General features: G+C 47.2%; 1 protein-coding gene across 4 annotated transcripts in view; it reads left to right on the forward strand.

Moving 5' to 3' along the window:
• The window catches only part of LOC142466880 (uncharacterized), a 47,841-nt gene extending 34,450 nt beyond the window's left edge, over window positions 1-13,391 (forward strand). For 3 of the 4 annotated variants that reach the window (XM_075572447.1, XM_075572449.1, XM_075572451.1), the window contains exon 3: window positions 10,805-13,391. In XM_075572447.1, coding sequence (XP_075428562.1) covers window positions 10,805-13,248 — 2,444 coding nt within the window. In that variant the 3' untranslated portion in view covers window positions 13,249-13,391. Of the gene's footprint in view, window positions 1-8,605; window positions 10,138-10,804 lie in introns of those variants that run through there. The other variant, XM_075572450.1, reaches the window with a different exon arrangement.
• The last annotated feature ends 13,737 nt before the right edge of the window (window positions 13,392-27,128 follow it).

Here is a 27,128-nt window from a genome sequence, read left to right on the forward strand (position 1 = left end):
TGGTAGATTATTTGCAACAACCTGCAGAACGGCATGATGTCACATCTATACATTGGACACACCAGGAAGGTATTAATGTAATTACTGCCTCTTATGGAGGAGTGAAAGTGTCCCTATAATACGACTTAACTATTGGCTTAGAAACTGTGACCACCATTGACTCATACAGTCATACCCTTAACACACACCTGTTTGTCTTTTGACAATTTATTTCTGCCTGTTTTTTTGCCAGGTGATCACACTCACTAGCCCAATTAGGTTCCTTTTTAACTTGCATGTTACCCTGCTTACATCACCACTCCCAGTAGAAGGGTCTTGGCTGAAACGCGTAGGAGCAGGTCTAGCAGGCAGGATCCCCTGGTTTGACCCCCCTCTGGGTCACGTTATTATGCTTTGAGCACTTCTCCTTGTCTCCTCCTTTCATCCACCGTTTTTTGTACCTGACCATAGGTGATGTATTACTCTCTATGTATGCAGGCCTAAATGTGCTTTTTAGGCTTTATATTGTGTATCTCTGCTGTTACTCACATGCTATTTTTTGTCACCATAGACAAACCCTAGACTGTAGGGGATAGTAGTATGTTCTGTTTTTCTGCTTATGCTCACGTAGCCATAGCCACGGTTATTAAGTCTGTCGTTCGCCATACCAGATTTACCTTGTCGGGTACTTTAGAATATTATCTCAGTCAACTTTGACTTTTGTCCCCATGAGGGTATGTTTTTGGAGGATGTGTCAAGCTTTGTAATGAACAGGGGATCCATGCTCTATTTTAAACAATTTCTGTGCTTTGTTTTAACCTTTGTTCTGTGACAATATATCAATAAATATTATGTGATTTGTACTTTCAAACACACTAGAGTGCTTTTTTAGGGCCTTTTTTTCTCTCTTATTATATATATATATATATATATATATATATATATATATATATATATATATATGTATATTTATATAGCTGTATATTTATATGGATTAACCCCGTGCAGTTTGCTGTCTCTTTACTGGTCCCCGGATTGGTTCGTATGTTATGTGCTCTTTATGGGACTAGCATCTGCTTTTTCTCTGTTTTTCACTATAGTGTGCTGACTAGTTTTCTTGTGGTATATATATATATATATATGTATATTTATATAGCTGTATATTTATATATAATATAAAATATATTTATATATGTATATTTAGCCATACTGTAGGCCTGAGCATAAATGATGGAGCATCACAGATGAATATAGCTGCCAGTAATCCAGAATGTACTTGTGGCCTACTGTAACAAATTGTTGTTTTTCCTTTACACTGTAGGGCGACGACTCTTCTGGTTGACCAAATAAGTGAAGAGAATGATGAGAGGAGTGCCACAAGGGTCAAGTACGCTCTAGAGCAAAATCACAATATAACCGCATCTCAGAGCAGCATCAAAGTGATGGGAAACAGATTGGGATGGAAATATGGGCATGTAAGGTTAGTACTGGACAGCACAGTAGGTAAAAGATGGTTTAAGTAACTGTACAGTACATCTAAAATGATTCCTTGTCATTACAGAACGTATCCTATGATAAGGGACACCAACAAAATCAAAAGAGTGGATCAGGCACGGGCATGGATCGAAAGTCGCAGGACTTTTCAGGATTGCATCTTTACTAACGAGTCAACTGTATCGCTTGAGAAATTTGCCACTTTTGCATTCCACAAAAAAGGACGCTTATCTATGAAGTGGCGTCCAAAACACCCAATGAAGCTGCATGTGTGGGGTGCGATCTCTAGACGTGCACCAGGATTCATCATCATCTTTGACAGTAAAATAATGCACAAAGTCACATGCTGTTGCCTTATGCACTGTACAAGTGTGCAGTGTTTGGAGCACTTTTCTTGTTACAGGAATCATGAATAAAGTATTTTTACAAGAGGAAATAGTGCCCAAGATTGTGGAATACATTACACGTGAATTCCCAGATGGTCACTGGTTCTACCAGGACAATGATCTGAAACACACCGCGTCTACTGCGCATATGCTTGCCAGCGGTATCAACTGGGTTAAGACGTCAGCGGAGTAAGTACGGTAACAGTTTCTCATTTTTTACACTGTTTACTGTGTATCTCTTGAACTAATTCTCTTTATTTCACCCCTCCAATTCCAGATCGCCAGATTTCAATCCTATCGAAATGGTATGGCATCAGCTCAAGGATCATATCAGAAAAGTGGTGAAACCGTCAAAAAAAGGTACACCAAGTATGATACAGGTAAGTATGGCACAGATTGTTTTATATACACTTAACTGCACTAATTTTTTCTTTTCAGAGCTGCTGCACTAAAAATGTTGTTATAAAGTAGTTATACAGTAGTTATAATGTAGTATAGATTTCTAGTATACAGTATAGTTTGACAGTAGTAACTGCATAGTCCAATATGTAGTAGTGATACTGTACACAATGCACTTAACTGCACTCATTTTTTCTTTTCAGACAGAGCTGCACTAAAAAAGGAAGGGCGGGGGAGGGGTGGGGGGTTTATCATGTGTAAAATTAGTTGGTGTATTGTGTAGCAACAGTCATAATTTACATAAACCCCCCCTTCTCTCAATTAACTACAGAATGCAATGCGGCCATGACGAAGAAGATAAAGACTGTAAATTTGTCTTATTCCTGATTATTTGCATTTTTCCATGTTTATTCTGATCAAATTAAAAAAAAATTCCTTTAAATTCACGAGAATCATTGAAACCTCCCCACCCTCCCAAAGAAAAAGAAAGAATGGCAAACATTAACTTATCAAAAACATGTTTAGGATTATGGTTTATTTCAATCAGTCCTTAAAGGGTTTATTTTATTTTGAACTTGCAATTCAGTTTGAATGTGGGGGATTCTCCATGAAGGGCTTATCATAGGTGAATTGCTTGGGTAAAGTTTGGCTTTGTGTGTGAACTGGTTGGGGGTGGGCTACAGTAGGTACTGCAGTCGCAGTGTGTGCGGGATTAGTGGTTCAGAGAAATCTTATGGCCAGCGGTTGAACTCATCCCATGCCCCCCCAAAAATAAGTTATGGCTGTTATTGCGCATGTGCATGCGTGTGCGCGAACGGGGGAGACAACACAGCTCAACAAAGCCATTCGAGTAATTCGAGAAGGGATTATCACACGTGCTCATGCGTTAAGCCTCAAAGGCCTCAAGAAGCCTCAGTGACACAATTACTGTAAACAAAGCCTCAAAGATTAAACAAAACCAGCAATTACAAATGAATGGTTTGGTTGAGGTGTCGATAAGAAGCAGAAATACTGTAGCCTTGTGTGTGTGGGGGTAGGGGGAGAGCGCTATATGCTGGATTATTAGTTCAAAGAAATATTTTCAACAGTTCATCATAATGTTTTGAGCCAAACACCCCCAAATAAAAATCACAGTATGCCACCCACCTCATACAGTACATACATGACTAGTGTAGAATTAAAAAGCTACAATAGTGATTGAATCTCAGTGTCACGATAGCTTATGGCAGGTTGTAATTTACACCAAAATAACTGGGTTTGAACTGAACGAGACTTAGATATAATAAAGTATATTTATTCCTTTGGATAGGTGAACACACAATATAGTACAGTAACAGGCAAGAGGTAACACTTACTTGGGGGATGGGGAATGAGAAGTATGTTGCATAGCAATTCTCCAGCATTCAGGTACAATCAAGAAGGTATAGAAGAGACAGGATATAGGGTTGACCACAGTTTATAAACCTTTTGTAACCCTATCCTTAACATTAAGTACAGGTGATTGGGTCACAATTACCTGTAGCCAATCTTTAACGTGGGAATACATTTTGATACATGCCCCCCTGCTAGTTGGCACATGCGCATTAGGACCCTGGGGGTCTCATTTCTGTAGCCCCACATTTGCATCAGGAATGCCAGCCAGTCTACCGATGGGGGTTCTGGCAGGATACTCTTTGTTGTGAGATTTAAAAGGTGTCACTTACAGACTGCTCTGGTTTGAGTCGTCTCCGCCCTCATGTAAACAGTGGAGGTGATAAACTCCTTTGAACAGCACTTAGATTCTAGACATTAGGACGCTTCCCTGGCCATCTGCTTTCCTTTGTCCAAAGGAATTTCCTCTGGGTTCTATCCCCGCCTGGGGATACAGTGTTATAGGTAAAACACAAACATATTAAAAGGTCCGGTTCTGTTGGGCTTTGCGGGTCCAAACTTCCCAGTTCTCAATGCCGGAACTGGGACACCATGTGGTCCAATTTACGACCTTCGGAACCGGCGTTACACAAATACACCTTAAACCGTTTCCTATTTTAATATAAAAAACTCAGCTGTAAATTAAATCACGGTTTTTCACTAAATCCCCATTGAAAACAACGGGCTCCGCCGCCATAGACTTTCAATGGCAAACCGCCGCCGTTGGCGGCTATGAGAATTCTCCGCCATAGACTTTCAACGGGGCATCGCCGCCGTTGAAGTCAATGGGGTTTTTCCGCCATAGCCGGTCAATGGAAATTGGCCGCCATTGGAGTCTATGGGAAAAGTCCCGAACTTTCAAGGGGGTCCATACTCCGTCGGGTTGGTCCAAGAGGGTCAAGGATGGTTCTGCAGCCATGCTGGAGCAGTGACTACAGGTACCTCAAACCCTGGCCCTCTGGACCCTCCGGAACCGGAGATATGGATTCATGGATTTCAGCTTTTTACACTTAGCCGATTTCTTGAGCTGTTTCTGCCGCCGCCATCGGAACCTATGTCGCGACCCGCTCTCTCGGTACGACCCTTCTCGGGGGTCCAGGATTTGGGGACCCGGTTGTGGTCGAGTGGGGGGAGGCCTAGGAACTAGGGGCAAAAATTATTTTATTTCTAGGTGCTCTAGAACTGTAGATTCCCACGCCACTTAACGTTGAACTTGACTGCTAAGTGATCAAAGCTAATGTATCCGCTTTGCGGTTTGGACGGCAGCCAACTCGTTCCTGGAAGTCGAGGAATCTCCATTGAAGTCAATGAGCCCATTGACTTACAATAGGAAACCGCCGCTCCTCCTCTCAGACGCCACCTGCTGGTCTTCACAGGAAACAGGACCAAAACAGCAAGATTCGCCATTGAAACGCATGGAGCTCCAATGGCGGCCTATGGGACCCTGCAAAATGGTGCCTGAAAAGGCGGGAAAATTACACATAGGGCTATAATCACTAACGAATTATTAACCCTTGCCCTCCCGGATGGATCCCAATGTGTGTGTGATGCAGACACTGATTAAGCCAGATATTACAATAAAGCATGGGAACAGGGGAATATACATTTTCATGTCATAACAAGGGTTAAATCACATTTTTGGGTCTCAGCCCAGTTAACCCCTTGTCTCCCTGGTGAGGTCAGGGGATGGCCAAATGGGCTGCAATCCTTTTAATACCGGGCCACCCCCTTTCTCCCTCTACACTCAGAGTAGCCAAAAAATTTATGCAAGCCCATGCCAAGAAACAAAAAAGTTTTTTTTTTCAGACTTGAAATTCAAATTGAATGAGAAGTCATACACGCATGCGCCTAAATGTGATGACACGCATATGCGTTTCAACAAGGTTCCAATGAGACATACACACATAAGCATAAAATAAAAACAGTAGGAAAAGAAGAGCAAGCCTAACAAAAGTATGGATTAATAAATAATACATATAGAAATGTGATGACACGCATACAGTATGCGTTTCAACAAGGTTCCAATCCGCATGAGCGGAAAAAATATTTTATATTCGGAAGAAGACGAGACGTTATATTTTTGTAATACTGTACTTCTTTTCCCTTTGTATACAGTACAGCAGCGGTGCGCAAACTGGGAGGCGTGAGACTGCCGGTGGGGGGACGCGGGGTTTACAGAGGCCCCGCGCGCTTCCCGAAGGCACTAAAATTAAGTGCCGGGGGAGCTGCAGGGCCTCTGTAAACCTTCACTTACCTAGGCTCCGCCGGCTTCCTTCCTGCGTCGCCATGGCAACGTGGCAGGTCATGTGACGTCACATTGCTATGGCAACGTGATGTCATGACTCTGGAGCGCGGGTGAGTGGGGGTTAGGAGGGGCGCGGGAGTGAGAGGACCGCCGGTAGGGGGGTGCAGGGAAAAAAGTTTGCGCTACCCTGCAGTACAGTATGTGTCCTCATATTTTTTATGCTTATGGCTAAGGAGCCCCAGACTACTGTATACAGCAGGGCTCCTGGCCTCTGTGCGGCCCTCGATAAGATTTAAAAAAAAAATTGGCGGCGATTCCCCGCGCTCCCGGCACGCATGCGCAGGGCCCGCTCCCGCTCCTTGCTCCCTCCCCCGCCCCACCCCCCGCTCGCAACGTGGGACGGAGGGGGAGGTCACTGCCAGCTGAGCTCTTCTGCGTCCGCTCCCCCCCCTGATCCCAATGTGGATATGTGCAAGGGGGTGAGGTGAGGTGCAGGGGGGTGAGGTGCATTGAGGTGAGGTGCATTGAGGTGAGGTGCAGGGGGGTTAGGTGCATTGAGGTGAGGTGCAGGAGGGTGAGGTGAGGTGCAGGGGGGTGAGGTGCAGGGGGGTGAGGTGAGGTGCATTGAGGTGAGGTGCAGGGGAGGTGATGTGCAGGAGGGTGAGGTGCAGGGGTGATTGGAGGTGCAGGGGGGTGATTGGAGGTGCAGGGGGTGATTGGAGGTGCAGGGGGTGAATGGAGGTGCAGGGGGGTGATGTGAGGGTGCAGGGGGTGTGGGAGAGTGGTGTGAGGTGCAGGGGGGGAGAGTGGTGTGAGGTGCAGGGGGGGAGAGTGGTGTGAGGTGCAGGGGGGGAGAGTGGTGTGAGGTGCAGGGGGGGAGAGTGGTGTGAGGTGCAGGGGGGGAGAGTGGTGTGAGGTGCAGGGGGGGAGAGTGGTGTGAGGTGCAGGGGGGGGAGAGTGGTGTGAGGGGCAGGGGGGGAGAGTGGTGTGAGGGGCAGGGGGGGGAGAGTGGTGTGAGGTGCAGGGGGGAGAGTGGTGTGAGGTGCAGGGGGAGAGTGGTGTGAGGTGCAGGGGGGGAGAGTGGTGTGAGGTGCAGGGGGGGAGAGTGGTGTGAGGTGCAGGGGGGGAAAGTGGTGTGAGGTGCAGGGGGAGAGTGGTGTGAGGTGCAGGGGGGGAGAGTGGTGTGAGGTGCAGGGGGGGAAAGTGGTGTGAGGTGCAGGGGGGAGAGTGGTGTGAGGTGCAGGGGGGGAGAGTGGTGTGAGGTGCAGGGGGGGAGAGTGGTGTGAGGGGCAGGGGGGGAGAGTGGTGTGAGGTGCAGGGGGGAGAGTGGTGTGAGGTGCAGGGGGAGAGTGGTGTGAGGTGCAGGGGGGGAGAGTGGTGTGAGGTGCAGGGGGGGAAAGTGGTGTGAGGTGCAGGGGGGAGAGTGGTGTGAGGTGCAGGGGGGAGAAGGATGTGAGGTTTAGGGGGGTGGGATGTGTGTGGTGTGCAGGGGGTATTGTGTGTTTGATGTGGAGAGGGAGTATTATATGTGTGGGTGAGGGGGAGATGGGGGTATGAGAGATAGATGGGGAGTATCGCAAAGGTTGATAGTGAGGGGTTCTGGGGGAGATATATGATGATAATGATGATGAGAGGTGCTGGAGGAGAGATGATGATGATGATGATTTTTACCCGTGCGGCCCAATATTTTTTTCCTTGGAGCAGTTCGGCCCTTCTTCTTGCTTTACGAGTTGTGCAGGCCTGGTATACAGTATGAACTCGTATGCAGCCTTCCCACAACTGTATTATAACTTTGTATTTGTGTATTTTATGTTTTGTTTTTAAACAGATTTCTTTAATGGTAATATTGGGGTACAGAAGGGTAAAAGGTTGGGGAAATTGTTACGCATTACAGTACATCGGCATTCACATATCTCACCTTACTGAACATACATATTTGAAGTGTTGTATAAAAATTGCATACGTCAGTCCCTCACAGGATGGAGGGAGGATAGGGGGGGCAACCATAAGGGATAGAACACAGCAACTAACATGGGGGGAGGGGATATTTTCACAGTATTCACAGAATTACATCTCGGCGTCTCGTCCTATTCCTATCTCCTAAATCTCTCGGTTTAGATCCTTCTGAAGCATCTGAACAATTTTTGCAGCATTGCTAGCTCTGGGTATTTAATGTTTTTATGTTCATTCCATAATGCCTTGCTCCCCTATTTTTCTCTCCTAGAGGGGTTGAGCAGCAGGAACGTGTTTACCCCTGCGTGTCTGCACCAGTGGGGAATACTTTCGGGAGTGGTTCAAGGTAGTATCAGTCGTTTACTCGCTGGTTTCTGAGTTTGCGCCTGAGTTTTCTTTGCATAGCAGTGGAAGCACTATATGCTAGGTGATAATGGTGAAAGGCAGGGTTGCATACCATGTGAATGTGCTCGCAGGTGATCTTTTTTATTCTCTCTGTCTCTTTCTCTTATAAAATGCAATGTTGTGTGTGTGTGTGTGTGTGTGTGTGTGTGTGTGTGTGTGTGTGTGTGTGTGTGTGTGTGTGTGTGTGTGTGTGTGTGTGTGTGTGTGTGTGTGTGTGTGTGTGTGTGTGTGTGTGATTGTGTTTAATAGTGTTTAATAAAATTCAATGTTTTGTATAGGGGAGAATCAGTAACACAAGTACAGACTCCTTGTTTCCTAAAAATAACCTTTAAACAATTGTATTAAAACATCACAGTTCTGGAATACACTGGATGATATTGGTATAGCTTAAGTCTGAATAACATCTGTGATGTCAAATACAATAATTGGGCATTTGGTTTCTGATTTAACAATGGGGATTTAGCAGAAAGTTGGGTCGTCCTATAACTATTAAAGAGCTGGTACATGGTACGGTAACGGGAACACCCGGTGACTGATATGTGAGCTTCTAATGAGACACGTATGCTATTTATTGTACAAACCGTTTTTAATTATACCTTCACAACTGAAACTATCGACTTAATGTCATGGAGACCATGCATTTACACCTTTATACCGGGATCATATCACTGAGCAAAGCCAGAAAGTAAAACAAATTGTGATTTATTTAATTGAAACAGACATACACACAGTGGACTACAAATTACAGGAGAAAACACACTTACTGGGGGTCTGGGCTACAAAAGTACCTTTTCTGAGTTTAAATAGCACAGAAATCAGACGTCATTGTCATCCCTTTTCTAAGCGAGACCGCAACAAAGTTTGCGAGCAAAGATTTGCCTAGGAATATCATTGAATCTATATAGCAAGTGTAACAAAGATGTGAACCAGGAAGGAATCCACTAGCAGTTAGGTTCCTGCACAGACTCCTCTTACAACTTAGGCAATAAACGGAGGGAATTAGGATCAGCAGGGACACAGTGCTTGATACAGCACTTTGTGAACTCCAAACCATTAATTATGGTTAATGAAATAGGATACCACAGAGGCTAAATATATATATAGGACATTTGTGAGCTCTTAAATACAAAATATAGAGCAATGTAATTTGAGGAGAAGAGAAAGCACTTGCCAATAGCAAATATTCAGTCAGGTGCCTCATATGTGCATGCAATTACAATGTATAACCATATTAGACTACTAGAAGTTGAATATATTGAGTACTACTTAAAGTACAGCTTGCTATTATAGGTACATGATTGAAAACAAGAGAATACATCCTGTTTGCTTTTTGAACAAACTTTATTAGGAAGCAAAGAAAGGAACAAATAACCACACACACCACTATCTTTATTATTTTACTTAATATAATATCTTTCACCGTTCATCACTATTTGCACACCATGATATATATGTTTACACATTAATAGTGAACTTTATTAAATTTGGGGATTCACGGTAAACATCACACAATTTCTCTAACACTAACGTTTATTATCTTCACTTGTGTGTGGCTACCAAGATATATATTAATTATCCTAGGCATTACTGTCAAATCAGTCCCATTTACATATAGAACTGATTTGATACACTTATTGGAATATAGGTTTTAAGATAAATTGGTGGAGGTGAAATGTTTCACCTCTCTTAGTAAAAATAAGAGGTTGAGTGCAAGCATTAGAGGGATTACTTTTTCCTTTTTTCTACCTTGGGCATTTAACTGGCCATCCCTCCTTATTCTAGGAACCCCTTGTATGTTCTGGGATACCTTGATCCCCTATGCCCAATTTACCTTTCTGGTCTGTGCTGCAGCAGGGGATCGTAGCGGTGAGTCATAACAATGTTTTCAATGGGATGTTTTACCGTAGCAATGTGCTATAATGTATCCAGGAATCCAACCTGATTCTTGGGTGCATTTCTGGGGTCTCCAGTAACTCAGAAACCCCTTTACCTAGACACATTCTGACAAAAGTTTATCCACAAAACCCACCCTGAAATTCATAGCCTAGCAATCTCCACGTGCTAGCACCCCATGAAAGGTAAAAATACAAAAATTATTTTTAACATAATTTACATTCACGCATGGTAATACATATGCAACAGCTGGGTCCAAGAGCTGACACTCCAGGACTCCAAAACATGGATCAGGGGCAACCAGACGGGCTTAACCTTTATTAGTGAGCCTGGTTACCCCCTCACCGTCACACTTAATATCAAAGGATTTGAAAAGATTTCTGCCACTTTAATCTGTGTTTTGCAGCTACTGAGATTTCCTTTTAAATCGTTAAATATTATGATCCACTTTAAATGTATGATCCACTACATCTGCTCTCCGGGCCCTAATGCTGCACATGCTGTGCTAAACCCTTCATTTTTACAATGTACATGTACAGTTTACTTTCATCCAGAACTTTTTGTGATATGCCAACTTACTTCTCCTTCATGACCTTTTGTAAGACAGTTTGTGTAACAGTGACTTTTTTGTTTCGTCTAGTACAAAGACAAGCTCCAATAATCCACCCATGCCAACACTGCGAGGTTGCTTTTATCAGTCAGGATTACCTTCTCAAACATCTGAAGTTGGGACACCCAAATGAGTATATGAAAAAGATGAAGACAGAACAATCTTGCAACATTCCAATAAATATGACAGAACATGCATCTTTCAACCAGTCAAGGCAATTAATAAACAATGTAACTGCTTCTCATTCCAAAAGATATATATTAGCAGCTGCCACAGGAAAAGATCTTGGAGAAAGTGGGAAGAGTCTGACTTGGTTATCAGACCAGAACCTACAGAAGAGGACACAGACCGGGGAGAGACGACAAGCTCCAATAATCCACCCATGCCAACACTGCGAGGTTGCTTTTATCAGTCAGGATTACCTTCTCAAACATCTGAAGTTGAGACACCCAAATGAGTATATGGAAAAGATGAAGACAGAACAATCTTGCAACATTCCAATAAATATGACAGAAAATGCATCTTTCAACCAGTCAAGGCAATTAATAAACAATGTAACTGCTTCTCATGCCAAAAGATATATATTAGCCGCTGCCACAAGAAAAGATCTTGGAGAAAGTGGGAAGAGTCTGACTTGGTTATCAGACCAGAACCTACAGAAGAGGACACACACAGGGGAGAACCCGCATGTATGTGGGGAATGTGGGAAGGAATTTAGTGTGTTATCCAGCCTGAACACACACAAGAGGACACACACAGGGGAGAGACAGCATGTATGTGGGGAATGTGGGAAGGGATTTAGTGTGTTATCCAGCCTGAACACACACAAGATGACACACACAGGGGAGAGACCGCATGTATGTGGGGAATGTGGGAAAGGATTTAGAGTGTCATCCAGCCTGAAAACACACATGAGGATACACACAGGAAAGAGACCGCATGTATGTGGGGAATGTGGAAAGAGATTTAGTCAGTTATCCAGCCTGAACACACACAAGAGAACACACACAGAGGAGAGACCGCATGTATGTGAGGAATGTGGGAAGGGATTTCGTTGGTTATATAGACTGAACATACACAAGAGAACACACACAGGGGAGAGACCGCATGTATGTGAGGAATGTGGGAAGGGATTTTGTTGGTTATACAACCTGAACATACACAAGAGAACACACACAGGGGAGAGACCGCATGTATGTGGGGAATGTGGGAAGGGATTTAGTGACTTATCCCGCCTAAACAAACACATGAGGACACACACAGGGGAGAGACCGCATGTATGTGGGGAATGTGGGAAACGATTTAGTGAATTATCCCACCTAAACACACACATGAGGACACACACAGGGGAGAGACCGCATGTATGTGGGGAATGTGGGAAGGGATTTAGTGACTTATCCAACCTGAACACACACATGAGGACGCACACTGGGGAGAGACCGTATGTATGTGGGGAATGTGGGATGGGATTTAGTGTGTTATGTAGTCTGAAAACACACAAGAGGACGCACACAGGGGAGAGACCGCATGTATGTGGGGAATGTGGGAAGGGATTTAGTTTTTTATCCAGCCTGAACACACACAAGCAGACACACACAGGGGAGATACAGCATGTATGTGGGGAATGTGGGAAGGGATTTAGTCAGTTATCCTACATGAACATACACAAGAGGACACACACAGGGGAGAGACCGCATGTATGTGGGGAGTGTGGGAAGGGATTTAGTGTGTCATCCCACCTGATCAGACACAAGAGGACACACACAGGGGAGAGACCGCATGTATGTGGGGAATGTGGGAAGGGATTTAGTCAGTTATCCTACCTCAACATACACAAGATGACACACACAGGGGAGAGACCGCATGTATGTGGGGAATGTGGGAAGGGATTTAGTGTGTCATCCAGTCTGAACATACACAAGAGGACACACACAGGGGAGAGGCCGCATGTATGTGGGGAATGTGGGAAGGGATTTAGTCAGTTATCCTACCTCAACATACACAAGATGACACACACAGGGGAGAGACCGCATGTATGTGGGGAATGTGGGAAGGGATTTAGTGTGTCATCCAGTCTGAACATACACAAGAGGACACACACAGGGGAGAGACCGCATGTATGTGGGGAGTGTGGGAAGGGATTTAGTGTGTCATCCAGTCTGAACATACACAAGAGGACACACACAGGGGAGAGACCGCATATATGTGGGGAATGTGGGAAGGGATTTAGTCGGTTATCCCACCTGATCAGACACAAGAGGACACACACAGGGGAGAGACCGCATGTATGTGGGGATTGTGGGAAGGGATTTAGTGTGTCATCCAGTCTGGACATACACAAGAGGACACACACAGGGGAGAGACCGCATGTATGTGGGGAATGTGGGAAGGGATTTAGTCACTTTTCCAGCCTGGGTACACACAAGAGAACACACACAGGGGAGGGACATTTCTCTAAAGCCAGGCATGTTTAAGGATAACCAGCGACTAAGATGCTCACATATAAGTGCTCACGTGTATCTGTGTTACGCTAAATCACAATGAAAAGTGACTAGTTTATGGTGCATAAAATGTGCATTTTAAAAGGATAAAAAAAAGTTATAACTTTTTAAATGAAGGTTATCTGTATCATTTTTATTGTGGTTTTATTTCAAAAAAAAAATTCTGGAGGCGCATGCGCAATGGGAAGGAGCATGGTTGTATGATCAGCTAGCTCCGTTCCCCGCTCTATATAATGATATAAATAAAACCTTCAAAAGTACCAGAATCCAACCTGAAACATCAGCAGAGGCTGTATAAAACAGCTGAGATGGCCCTGAGGAAGCCGAACGGACAGAAAAAACAAAAATTACCCGATGTGAGGCGGTACTTCAGGGGAGCTGGAGTGGCGGAGGAGATGGCGCCCAGCTCAAATCCTGGCTCTAACACAGAGCAGGAGGAAGATGATGAGGGGCTTGGGAATCAAGCCTTACTGCCTGTCCGGCGCTACGACTTTGCACGATTATTCAAAGACTTGAAAGCACTATTGCAAGCCGAAATAAAGGAGGTGAGGAAGGATGTGGACAGTCTGGGGGAACGAACAGGGGAGCTGGAAAACAAAATGGACCTGACGGTTAAGGTGATAAATACAACGGAGAAGCTGTCAGTGGAGCTGCAGGCGCAAATTGATGTACTGAAAGAGCGGCAGGAAGACGCTGAAAACAGACGAAATATCAGGCTCAGGGGGGTCCCGGAGGTGATAGGGGATTGTGAGGAGTTTACTTTGCGGTGGCTCGAATCCATGCTACCAAACAGCCCTAAGGAGGCATTGGCCATGGACAGATGCCACAAAGCGCTACGCTCTAGACTAATGCAGGCTGAGCAACCCAGGGACATTATAGTGCATCTGCACTTCTATACTACCAGGGAGGCAGTACTGCGGAAGACAAGGGCTCTGCCTGGGGGTGGAGTTCGAGGGAACGAAGATGCTAATTTCCAGGATCTGTCCCCGGCTGCGCTAGCCAGGAGACGGAACATTCTACCCATAACTAAAGCATTGAGGAACCAGGACATCTGATATAGGTGGACCTTCCCGTTCGGCCTGATGGCCCTCCCGTTCTGTACTGCCATCACGATGAGAGACCCGGCGAAGGGTCCGGCTTTCCTGTCCAGGTTGGGCCTTAAAGGAGTTCCCTCCAGAGGGTAAGCGACGGAGGAGGTCCCTGGAGCCCACCTGGTCTGGGAACTCGGGGTCTCCCAAGTCAAGAGTAGACAAGGGCTGAGGAGGTGGAACCGACGCGGTCGTTCTTGGAAAAGTTTCAAAGTTATATAGCTCAAACAACATATACAGACCAGCGCCCAAAAAGAGTCCAAAGTCCCTAATAGAGTCCAAACAGATGGAAGAGAAGAAAATCCAAATGGTTCAATCACTGGAATATCTCCAATCCGGGGGTCCGTGACTTAGGGACCGAAACAAAAAGAAATAATAGTGTAATACGTAATATTAAAATGGGACAAACAACATAAAACACTTAACAAAAGACATACATACAACAAGCAAGCTGAAAGTAAAATAACTATTCAATAAAACAAAACGGAGCCTGCTGTTATCAAAGTTATATAGCTACTCAGTTTGCCGTTGTTCGAGGCTTAGGAAATAAGTTGCGACGTGAAAAGCCGCGGGGTGGAAGCGGAGACAACAAGTTGAAGAAATCCCTATCGACAGACCCTGGCGATACATCATTCTACCGTGGTTGTACCTGTAATATGCAAAAACGTACCTGTTGGCGCGGGCCTGATAGATGGGCGAAGATGGCGGAAGCAGCGGAGTCCCCCCCCCCTGGCCCAGCGTGACAGGCAGGACCAGGAAGAGCCGAGATAGCGGGAAGAAGACGCGCACTCACCACCTTAGCGCGAAGACAACCCCAAGATGGCAGAAGCCGGATATACGTCATGGCTTGGGGATTGGCGGATGGACGACATCATGGAGGTGGCAGCGCTGGAGATGGCAACCCAGATACACGCCATAGCTGGGCGACGAGTGACAGAAGCGCAATCTCTGCTACAGAGGCCAGGAGAAGGGCAGGCTCCGGAGGTCAGCTTGGAATGAGGGGCTACGCAGAGAGCGGGGAATGGAACCGGGAGTAAAAGGGGTGCCGGGAGGGTGAGAAGGGGAGGGGCGTGGAGGGGGCCGTAGGTGGGAAAGGGGGAGAAGTGAGGTGGGGCAGAGGAGGGAGAGCAGAGGGCATCGGAAGCAGCAATTAAGATTCTGAGCGGCAGGGGGCGTAGAAGAGAGAAGGGATTCACTGGGGGGCGCACAGGGCGAGGGGGCGCAGGGGCAAGTGAAGGAGTTGCGGTCGGGGATACAAAGAGGGGGAACAGCGCAGCAGAGGATTCAGGCAGATTTGTGTCTTGTCCCACTCCCTACCCCCTTCTTTTGTCAGGCAAAAACGGCTGAATAGAAGGTGGCGAATAAGTGGTTTCACAGCTCCAAAAAGTATCTTCAACCTCAGCTCGCAACGCCAGAATTGTGTCTGCATCGACTCAGGATGAGTAGAGAAGTTAGATGCTTATCACATAACGTAAAAGCGTTTAACGGCCCGGCAAAGCGTAACTTGGCTTTTAGAGACTATAAACGGCACAACACGGAAATTATCTTCTTACAGGAGACTCATTTCTCAATAGACCGTTTCCCCAAGTTCCCAGACAAGGACTTCAGGTCAGTACATATGGCCTCGGCCCGGGTAAAGCAGAGAGGGGTGGCTATTGTGATTCATAATAGAGTACCATTCCAAGTAGACAAGAAAATAGTAGACAAAGAGGGGTGTTACGTAATCTTGATACGGACCCTACTGGGCCAGCCTCTCACCCTAGCCTCAATTTATGCTCCATGTGAGCAGGCACCGGAGTTTTTCTCCCTCTTTTTTCAGAAGCTGCACGAAGCGGCAAAAGGGAACATTATAGTGGCAGGAGACCTCAACAGGAACCTCAATCCAGACTTAGACAGATGCACGGGAACTAATGTTTCCCACAGACAGGACATACTAATCATCACACAGGGCTTACGAGACTGCCAACTGTTGGATATTTGGAGGGAGCAACATCAGGCGATCAAGGAATATACTTTCTTTTCCCACCCACACAACAGATACAGCAGGATAGATTACTTTCTTGTGTCAAATAGAATGGTCCCAGTGGTCTCCCATATGGGGATACATGACATTTTGTGGTCAGACCACGCACCAATCGAGCTGTGGTGCACCCTAAATTCTCTAGACAGGCCTGGAACGAACTGGAAGCTTAACGAGCTACTGCTGATGATCCTGAACATTGAACGGGAGGTGGAGGAGAGGATCAAAGAATACTTTAGGGAGAACGAGGGTAGTGTGTCGTCACACTCCACGCTTTGGGAGGCCCATAAGGCTTCCCTCAGGGGAATTCTGATGAGTTTGGCTGCTAGACGAAAAAGGGAACGGGAGTGTAAGATCAAGGAGTTGCAGGAGAAATTGGCATCCCTCTCTGCTCTCCATAAGACACTTAAACAGGATAACACTCTGAAGGAGCTATTAGACACCAAAACTCAGCTCAACTTGTTGCTCTCCACCCGGGCCGAAAAGGAATTAAACTGGTCCAAGCGAAAGTTTTATGAAACAGCCAACAAGCCAGATACCCTTCTTGCCAATAAGATTGGGAATAAGTTGCCAAATTACCATATTCAATCTATCTGAACGCGGGAGGGGGGGGGCGGCTTACCTCTAATCCTAGGCAAATTGTGGAGGAATTCAAAACCTACTACGAGAAGCTCTATGATGGAGACAAGGTTAGCCACAATCAGAAAGCGAGGGATAATCTGAAGGGGTTTCTAAAAGAGGCACATCTGCCGGCATTGAGCAGGGAGGAGCGGGAGGCGTTGAAGGAAGACTTCTCAGTTGAGGAGTTGGCGGAGGTAATAAAGTCACTGTCACGATGACACCAACTTTTATCAACACATTTATATTTCTGGGTACTTGATTGAACAGAACAAGTTGCAAAATAAATTGTGATTTATTTCCTTAATAAACAAACACAAGACATCTGCAGAATACACTGAAAACAACACTCACTGGGATAAGGGAACGAAATAAATTGTCCTTTGCTTGCAAGCGCCAGAAATGCAGCCTTGGTTTTAAAAGTCCTGTGGTTATGTTATTAACCCCTTCACTCCTGGACTGGTTGCTGCTGGGCTGGAACAAAGTCTTGCATCTTTACATCATGAATTAAAATTCAGGAATCTCACTGGGGATACCTGGGGAGCATACTGGACACCTAACAAGCTCCTATTGAACCCCCAAAATAACCACAACATATATATAAGCATATGAGTATCACAGAGGAGTGCTACTGAGCATGGCAATATATATTTAAAACCAGAGACAGAACATAAAACACAGACAGAGCTCAGTGCACATCCAGTGAAACTCATACACGGTACAGTGCCTAAATATATATGTATAAATATCTATTAAATAAAATGGTCTTTTAGTTTAACATTTTGGCCAAAATTGTTGTAAGCCCCTGAGCCACTGCACGGCAGACCACATCTCCAGGGTCCCTAACACTAATATAAATTCTTAATAACCTGTGCATACAATACCTACAGGCCATTGTGAGCCCTTTGAGACTCGGTCATAAAAATACAGAAGCTCATTCACCCATATCACAGCTGGATGTCCACGGAATTCCTGCTTGGACTTACAAGAAATAGCTCCTGTCTTACATTTAAGATCTGGAGTTTTTACCCACTTTATTAAACAACATGTTACGTTTGTGTTATAACTGAACCACTACATGCACATAAATATCATTTTTATACTGTATTTGCATCTCAAAAATCAGGTTTCTGGGTGCTTTCGTTCTATAATTAGTTTTTCTCATTGAAATGCCGGCTTCTAGACTGCCATCATGTGTCGGTTAGAGGGTATGTATGGCAAGCAATGCATCTTGTCTTTTACCCTCGCAGGCAGGGAATGGCCTGCAAATGGGGAATAAAAATGGCTGGGACAGGGCAACAACAGTAATGCATAGCAAATCAGGTATTAACCCCTTCTTCCCCATCACACCTCCCCCACTCAAGACGTATGGACTGCTCTGACCACCCCGTCCGGTGGCTGGGCTGACCTGCCAGCTCTTGAAGTTAGTAAGTCCTGAGGGCTGTCCTGGTGGGAAAGGCCATCAGCATTACCATGCTCACTTCCCTTCTTGTGCTGGATGGTGAAGTTCCACTCCTGTAAGTCAAGACTCCAGCGCAAAAGTTTAGCATTTTCCCCCGACACCCTCTGTAACTAACTCAAAGGATTGTGGTCAGTTATTACTGTGAAATGTCTGCCATACAAATAAGGCTGTAACTTCTTTAGAGCCCACACTATGGCCAGACACTCCTCAATGGTGGCATATGCCACCTCTCTGGGCAGCAGCTTGCGGCTTAGATATACTACTGGGTGCTCATCGCCCTCTTCCCCCACTTGGCTGAGTACAGCCCCAATGCCATAGTCCGAGGCATCAGTCTGCACCAGGAACTTTTTTGCATAGTCTGGAGCAGCAAGTATAGGAGCTTTGGCTAGTGCAGTCTTTAATGCCTGAAACGAGACCTCACAGGCAGGAGACCAGACTACCAGCACAGACTGTCGCTTCTGGGTCAAGTCAGTCAGGGGTTTGGCAATGGCGCTATACTGAGGGACAAACTTTCTGTAGTAGCCTGCGGTGCCTAGGAAAGGTATGACTTGCTTCTTGGTTTTGGGAACGGGCCACTGCACTATAGCTTCCACCTTAGCTGGTTCTGGCTTAAGATGCCCGCCACCCACTCTGTGCCCTAGGTACAGTACTTCGGCCATCCCTACTAAGCACTTGGTGGGTTTCAACGTGAGTCCCGCTACCCTAATCCTGGCTAGCACCGCAGCTACATGCACTAAGTGTGAGTCCCACGAATTACTAAAGACAGCAATGTCATCCAAGTATGCCCTTGCATACCCTCCAGCAAGCGATTGACCAGGCGTTGAAAGGTAGCTGGTGCATTTTTCATCCCGAATGGCATCACTAGAAATTCATAGAGGCCACTTGGGGTAATAAATGCAGACTTCTCTCTATCCTCCTGGGTCAAAGGGATCTGCCAGTACCCTTTACTGAGATCAATAGTCATCAGATACCTTGCCCCTGCGAGTTCATCTAACAACTCATCCATGCGGGTCATGGGGTAGGCATCTGACACCGTGCCCGCATTGAGCTGCCGGTAGTCCACACAGAACCGGGTGTTCCGTCCTTCTTAGGCACCAGGACTACCGGACAAGCCCAAGGGCTCTGGGACGGTACAATTACCCCTAGGGCCAGCATCTCTTCTACCTCCCTCTATACTGCCCTTCACCTCTGCTGACACTCTATAAGCATGCTTATGCAGAGGTCTCAGATCCCCTGTCAGCACTGGGTGATCTGCAATGTGTGTCTTTCCTGGCTTGTCTGAGAACAGAGCCCTATACTTCTCTAGCATAGCCCTGGCTTCTGCTCTCTGCCTGACACTCAGCTGAGACCCTATCTCCACCTGCTCTACAGTACCCACCTGCCTAGCCTCCCCTAGGAGATCAGGAAGAGCACTGCTCACCGGATCCCCCATCGGTGGGCTGCAAATGGCCAGCACCGATGCCACACTCGGTGCTATGTACTCCTTCAGCATGTTGATGTGATAAGTCTTATTTCTCCATGTCTCAGCATCTACCTGTACAACATAGTTGCACTCGTTCATCTTTCGCAGTACCGGATACGGTCCCAACCAGGCAGCCATTAATTTGTTCTCCCGAATGGGCTTGAGAACAAGTACCTACTGTCCTGGGATGAACTCTCTGCTACGGGCATTCTGATCATACCAAGTCTTCTGCTTGGTCTGAAAAGCCCTAAGGTTGTCCTGTGCCAACCCCATGAGCATCTCTAACCGGTCTCTGAGAACTATCACATTCTGAAGCATAGAAGCATCAGTAGTGGTAGTCTCCCCTTCCCATCCCTCACGGAATAGGTCCAGAGGTCCCCGTACCCTGCGACCATATAGCAGCTCAAAGGGAGAGAAGCCTGTAGATTCATGCGGTACCTCTCGGTATGCAAACAGCAAGTGCTGCAGGTGAATCTCCCAGTCTTTTCCCTCTGCCTCATAAATGTTCACAGCATCTGCTTCAGGGTACCATTGACATAGTCCGTTGGTTTGGGGGTGGTAAGGGGTCGTGCACTGGTGCTTCACCCTGCACGCATCCCAGAGACACTGGAGCAATTCACTCATGAACTGCGACCCCTGATCGGTTAGGATCTCACTAGGGAAACCTACCCTAGACAAAAATGGCTAACAGAGTTTAGCTACGGCCCTAGCATCAATACTGGCAAGCGCTCCCGCCTCAGGGTACCGGGTGGCAAAATCCACCACCGTGAGAATGTAGCACTTTCCTGACCAGCTGGGAACCATGAGGGGGGTCCCACGACGTCCATAGCTACCCGCTGAAAGGGTTCCCCTATTACCGGTAAGGGGTGCTTTCACACGGTCACCCACCTTACCTACTCGCTGGAAGGAGTCACAGGAGCGGCAGAACTCTGCCGCCTCACTGTATACCCCCGGCCAGTAGTAACGCTGCAACAGCCGGGCTCATGTCCTAATGACTCCCTGATGCCCCGCTAGAGGAATGGAGTGGGCTACCCGCAACAACTGCTGCCTATACTCCCGGGGTACTACTGGCTGTCTCTTCCCTGTCCATACCTCATCTAACCCGGTGGTCCCTTACTCTCTATACAGCAGACCACAGTGCCACAAGAAGTAATCAGACCCTTTGCTTGGCTTAGACTCAGACGCTCGCAGTCTCATGCCCTCCAAGCTGGGATCAGATCGCACTGCATCCCTAAACTGGGCACCTAACTCTGGCCACCCCCTGGTCACATCTGAGTCAAGGGGACAGGGAACAGGTACAGGGAACAATAAATCAGTGTCAAAAAGCGACTGAGTCTGGCTTACCTGTCTGATCTCTGCAGAGACTACTGGAACTGTAGGTCCCAAATGTAGGGGGACAGGGGCTGGTTCTGCTGCGATCCTTGCTGACTGGCTCCTGGTGATCGCTGCAACAGGCGCCAGCTCAGTGGTAAAAACACAGGTAACGTGTCCTAGGTCGTTACCCAGCAAGACCTCAGCATCTAACCCAAGCAAAAACCCCACCTCCCTCATGCCACGTCCGACACCCCAGTCCAAAAAGACCCGGGCAACCTGGAGTGACCGCGGTCCTCCGTCTGGCATGGTCACTTGCATCCCGGTGCCCGGGAGCAAATCCTCTGGCTGCACCAGGTCAGGGCGAACCAGAGTCATGGTGGAGTCTAGCAAGCCGTCTGCCTGCCGGTCTCTGATGGTCACCTTCCGCAGATGCTTCTGCCAGGCATCGTTGGGCTGCCTCCCCACTGGAGCAACCTGATGTCCCCCGCTCTCCGCTGCTGGTCCCGAGGTGGCAAGTGCAGTCTTTCTGCAGGGCATCCCTCTGTGGGCTGGTTCCACGGCTGTACTTGGCTCCTCTGTGTGTGCCAGTCGCACACGGGCGACCAGCCTCGCAGCTGGTGAGAGTTGCCCCTGATGGGGTCCCTTGGACAGTCTGGACAATCTGGCCTGAGATGTACAACTTTATTGCAGGAATAACACCGCCTCTCATGCTTGAACTCCGCAGCCTTGGGTGTGCTGTTTGCTGCCGCTGGCTGGTGTGTCCACGGAGGGGTAGTCTTAGCGCCCTGGGCCACACGGCCCGCTCCTTTGGGTGCTACAGGGTCCTTTATTGCAACTCGGCTGGCCACATACTCATCTGCCATTTTCGCTGCATCCTCATAGGTGTGAGGTTTATGGTCAAAGACCCATCCCCTCATGTCTGTGGGAAGCTGCTCCAGCAGCTGCTCTTGAAAGAATAAGTCCAGCAGGGTATGGCATTTTGTAACCCCATTCCCCTCCACCCACTGAGTCCCATGCAAAGCCATCCTACCAGCATAGGTGCTGTATGACTCTCCGGGGAGTACTACCCCCGTCCGGAACTTGCCCCTGTAAGATTCTGGGGTCAGGGCATACTGGGTTAGCAGCTTGCTTTTCACATGACCGTAGTCATCGGCATCCACGCGTGGAATACCCATCACAGTCCATTTGGCTTTGCCAGATAACAGGGGTCGCAGTCTCACCACCCAGTCCCTCCTTGGAATTCGGAACCGGGAACACTGCGTCTCGAAGTCATTCAGGAACGCATCGAGTTCATCTGTGCCATCCACGAACTTGCTGAAGCTGTGATGATCCGCCCGGAAAGACCTTGTTCCCCGTTTTCAAGGTAGGAGTTGTGGGATCTTCCGAGCACTGCTGTCAGGAGCTGTACCCGCTCCGCAGTGCTAACACCCGTTCCCCATGTAGCCAAAAGTGCAGTGAGTCCAGGGACGGCACGCTCGGCAGCCGCAGCTCCTACCTCGTCCGCAACCCCTGGCGCCAAGCCACCCACGACTGGGGGGTCACTAGCACTCTCCTCGTGTCTTTGCAGCCCTGGAGCTGGAGGGACCTCCCGCACTCCGGGCTGAATAGCATCTGCCAACACAGCAGCTACGGGGACTTTCCCCCCTGGTAGGACCCTGCGGTCCTCATGATGCTCCAAATCCTCCTCCAGTTGTGCCTTCGACCGCCCATCTATCGGTAAGCCATAACCCGCACATTTCTCCACGACTTTCTCTCTGGTCCACGACCTGAACCTTCCTGAGTGATCGCTCATGGTGCCTTCGGAGTATGGGTGAACGGAACAGTGAAGTCTCTCGTGCTCTTTAGAAGTGTGTGTCAGTTGCTACTTGTCTGAAGAGCTCACAAGCTACAAGGTCCTCACTATATTACAGAGCCCGCAGGAACTGCAATATAGGTTCAATCAGTATCCCACCAGCTGCCACCAGTTTTTTAAAAGCCTGTCACGATGACACTAACTTTTATCAACACATTTATATTTCTGGGTACTTGATTGAACAGAACAAGTTGCAAAATAAATTGTGATTTATTTACTTAATAGACAAACACACGACATCTGCAGAATACACCGAAAACAACATTCACTGGGATAAGGGAACAAAATTAATTGTCCTTGGAACTAAATAAATTGTCCTTTGCTTGCAAGCGCCAGAAATGCAGCCTTGGTTTTAAAAGTCCTGTGGTTATGTTGTTATTAACCCCTTCACTCCTGGACTGGTTGCTGCTGGGCTGGAACAAAGTCTTGCATCTTTACATCATGGATTAAAATTCAGGAATCACACTGGGGATACCTGGGGAGCCACAGTTATAGACTGGCCAAAGCTATCTTTAACATGTGGATCCAATCCCCCTCGTGGGAACAAAACAACCCACGAATAGCCAACTTACCCACAGTTCATGAGACCGGTCAAAAGGGCTGTCCGGTGGGCAGGGAGCATGGGTCAGGTTGACGCCCATGCAACTTAGCATACCTGGGCTACACCCAAAACTTGGTGCCACTCCATCTGATTTTTGAACAATAAATGTCAATAGACTGGCATCTGTGATACCTCAGAATGCCGGCCGTGTATAACTTATGGGTATCTGGGTCTTTTCATAACTGACACCCTTTTAGACAGGGAGACTCTAAATCTGTGAGACCCCTTTTGAGGCTCGGTCATAAAAATACCTACAGCCCATTGAGAGCCCTTTGAGGCTCGGTCATAAAAATACCGAAGCTCATTCACCCCTATCACAGCTGGATGTCCACGGAATTCCTGCTTGGACTTACAAGAAATTGCTTCTGTCTTACATTTAAGATCTGGAGTTTTTACCCACTTTATTAAACAACATGTTACGTTTGTGTTATAACTGAGCCACTACATGCACATAAATATCATATTTTTTTTTTTTTCAACTTTATTTTTATTAGTTTTTTGTGCATACACATCATAGCGTACAGAATATTGGCAAGTGTTTCAGGTATACACCAAACTTACAGGAACAATTTACGAAGAACGGACGGACATTGGGGAGACCACAGGACAGGACAAAGACCGACTGACAACATCTAGGGACAGGGCAAAAAGGGGAAGGATGGCGGGGAGGGAGGGGGGGGGAGTAGGGATGGGGGGGCGGCCTGGGAAAATCGCTGTTCCCTCGTTTCTCAGGAGTCCTGCACCACAACTGCCGTTGCTCTGCTCCAGTCCACCTCTCAGAGGAGCCTAAACCCGGTACACCTCAGTTTTTCGTTGATCCTTACATCGGTCCACCGCTATACCTCGGGGGGAGCCCTACTGTCAGATCGTCCTGTCAAGCTCCCAGCCCGACATCCAAGGAGAGCCCACCTATCTCTATCAAAGCCATATTGTGGCCTCATTCATCCCCTGAATATCAGTCTGAGCAAGCCATAATGACCATACTTTTTCAAATTTGTCGGCTGAGTCGTTAACTAAACTCGTTAACTTCTCCATTCTGCACGAACCAAATTCTGTTTCTAATTTTATCAATAGACGGAATCGCATTCTGATTCCACAGTGCTGCGGTCTCGCACCTCATAACGGTAGCAAAATGTGCTATCAGCTTGTTACCCGATCTAGATACCTCGTTTGTAGGTTTACCTAATAAAAATAGCCACGGGTCCAGCTGGATTTTGAGCCCTAAAAAGATCCTCTGCAGCCAATCTCGGATCTGGGTCCAGACCGGCACTAATCTCGGGCAAGACCACAGCATGTGCACCAGATCCCCCTGTTCCCCGCACTGCCTGGGGCAGAGCGGGGAAGCACCCCTGACGAATTTAGCTAATCTGATTGGGGTGAGATACCACCTTAATAATACCTTATATGAGTTCTCCTTCAACGTCGTGCATATGGAGCTTGAGGCCGCAGCTTTAAACACCGCGGCCCAGTCCTCGTCCTCTAGTTGAGCCTGGAGATCCTCTTCCCATTGTACCATGAAACGGGATTTGACTGTCCTGTCTGAGTCAGTATTCACCACCTCTCTGTACAAGGCAGAGATCAGTCCCCGCGTGTCTGCTCCGCGCACGCAGAGCTGTTCGAATTTAGTCAACGGTGGTCTCACCGGGTGTGCGTTATAGAATGCCCGAACCTGGAGGTACCTCATAAAATCAGTGTTAGGTAAGTCCGTTTCTGACTGTAATAGTTCAAAAGATTTGATCTTGCCCTTAACCTCCAGGTCCTTCAATCGACTAATCCCTAATTGCCGCCAGCGCGGGAAGCATTTTTCCGCCAGCCCAGGAGCAAAGTTCGGTTTGCCATATAAAGGAGCCATCAGTGTGTGTTTGGAGGTCAAAGAGCAGCTACTTTTAGAAGCCTCCCAGACCGAGAGTGAGTTGCGCACAGAGGACAGAGGAATGAGCACATCCTTCACCCGTGTCCTCGGGTACCAGATCAGGTCCCTGAGCTCCAGCGGGGTGCACACCTCCCTCTCCAGTGCCACCCACCTCCTGAGCCCCGGGTTCCCATGCCACTGCGTGATTTGGCACAATTGTGCCGCTTTGTAGTAGGATATGACGCTCGGAACTGCCAGGCCACCAGCTTCCTTAGCTTTCTGCATAAGTTTTACTTTAATCCGTGGTTTTTTATCTTTCCAAATAAATTGAGAAATAGCTTTTTGGAGCCCTGCAATGTCTGCTCTAACCACGGCAACCGGGAGAGTTTGGAACAGATATAGAATTCGGGGAAGGATGTTCATCTTGACACTATAGATCCTCCCCAACCAAGAAATACCATGTGCCTTCCACTCCTGTAGCTCTTTTTTGAGAGTCCTCAACAGTTTGGGATAATTTGCTGAATATAAGGAGCTCGTCTTTTTGGTGATCTGCACTCCTAGGTATTTCATGGAGGAGGGGCGCCATCTAAACTCAAAGTTGAGTTCTATCAGCTTCTCCATTTCTCTTGGCATGTATAGGCTTAGGGCCTCTGATTTAGATTGATTTATTTTGAAACCAGAGATCTGGGCAAAACGCTCTAGAAGCTCGAACAGATTGGGCAACGAGATGAGCGGCTTGGCCAGGGTTAGAATAATATCATCCACGTACAGAGCCACTTTGTGCTCCTGCGAATGGATCTGTACCCCAGAGATATCAGTGTTCCTCCGAATTTGTGCTGCGAGTGGTTCGATGCATAAGGCGAATAGCAGGGGCGAAAGCGGACATCCCTGTCTCGTACCACTTTTAATTGGGAATAGTTCCGAGGGGAATCCCTGGTGAACCACCCTGGCTGAAGGTGCCGTGTATAATGCCTTAACAGCCTGTGTGAATATGCCTCCAAACCCAAATGCGCCAAGCGTGGACTCCAGGTATGGCCAATCAATCCTGTCAAAGGCCTTTTCCGCATCTAAGCTTAGGGCTATACCCCGAATCTCTTTGGCTCCCATAAAGTCTATTATATCCACTATTCTGCTAGTATTGTCGGCCGCTTGTCTACCTCTAATGAAGCCAACTTGATCCGGGTGGATGAGCCCTGGCAGGATTATATTTAATCTATTGGCCAGTAATTTAGAGTAGATTTTTACATCTGTGTTAATTAATGATATTGGCCGGTAACTTTGGCAGCTAGTGGGATCTTTGTCCTCTTTATGGATTACTGAAATCGACGCCTGGAGCATCTGTCCCGGGAAGGGCTCCCCTGCTAATACTCCATTAAACAGCTGGAGCATGTGCGGAGCCAGAACTCCGATAAATTTTTTATAGTACAGGTTGGAGAACCCATCCGGGCCTGGGGCTTTTGATGCTTTTAAGTTTTTTACTACCGCCTCTAATTCTTCCCTTGTGAAGTCTCGTTGAAGAGCCTCTCGCTCCCTTCTGTTCACTTGTGGCAAGTCTGCGTCCGCTAGGAATTTCTGTAGATTACT

This window comes from Ascaphus truei, chromosome 15 (genome assembly GCF_040206685.1).
Source record: "Ascaphus truei isolate aAscTru1 chromosome 15, aAscTru1.hap1, whole genome shotgun sequence".
In the NCBI taxonomy this organism is placed as follows: Eukaryota; Metazoa; Chordata; class Amphibia; order Anura; family Ascaphidae; genus Ascaphus; species Ascaphus truei.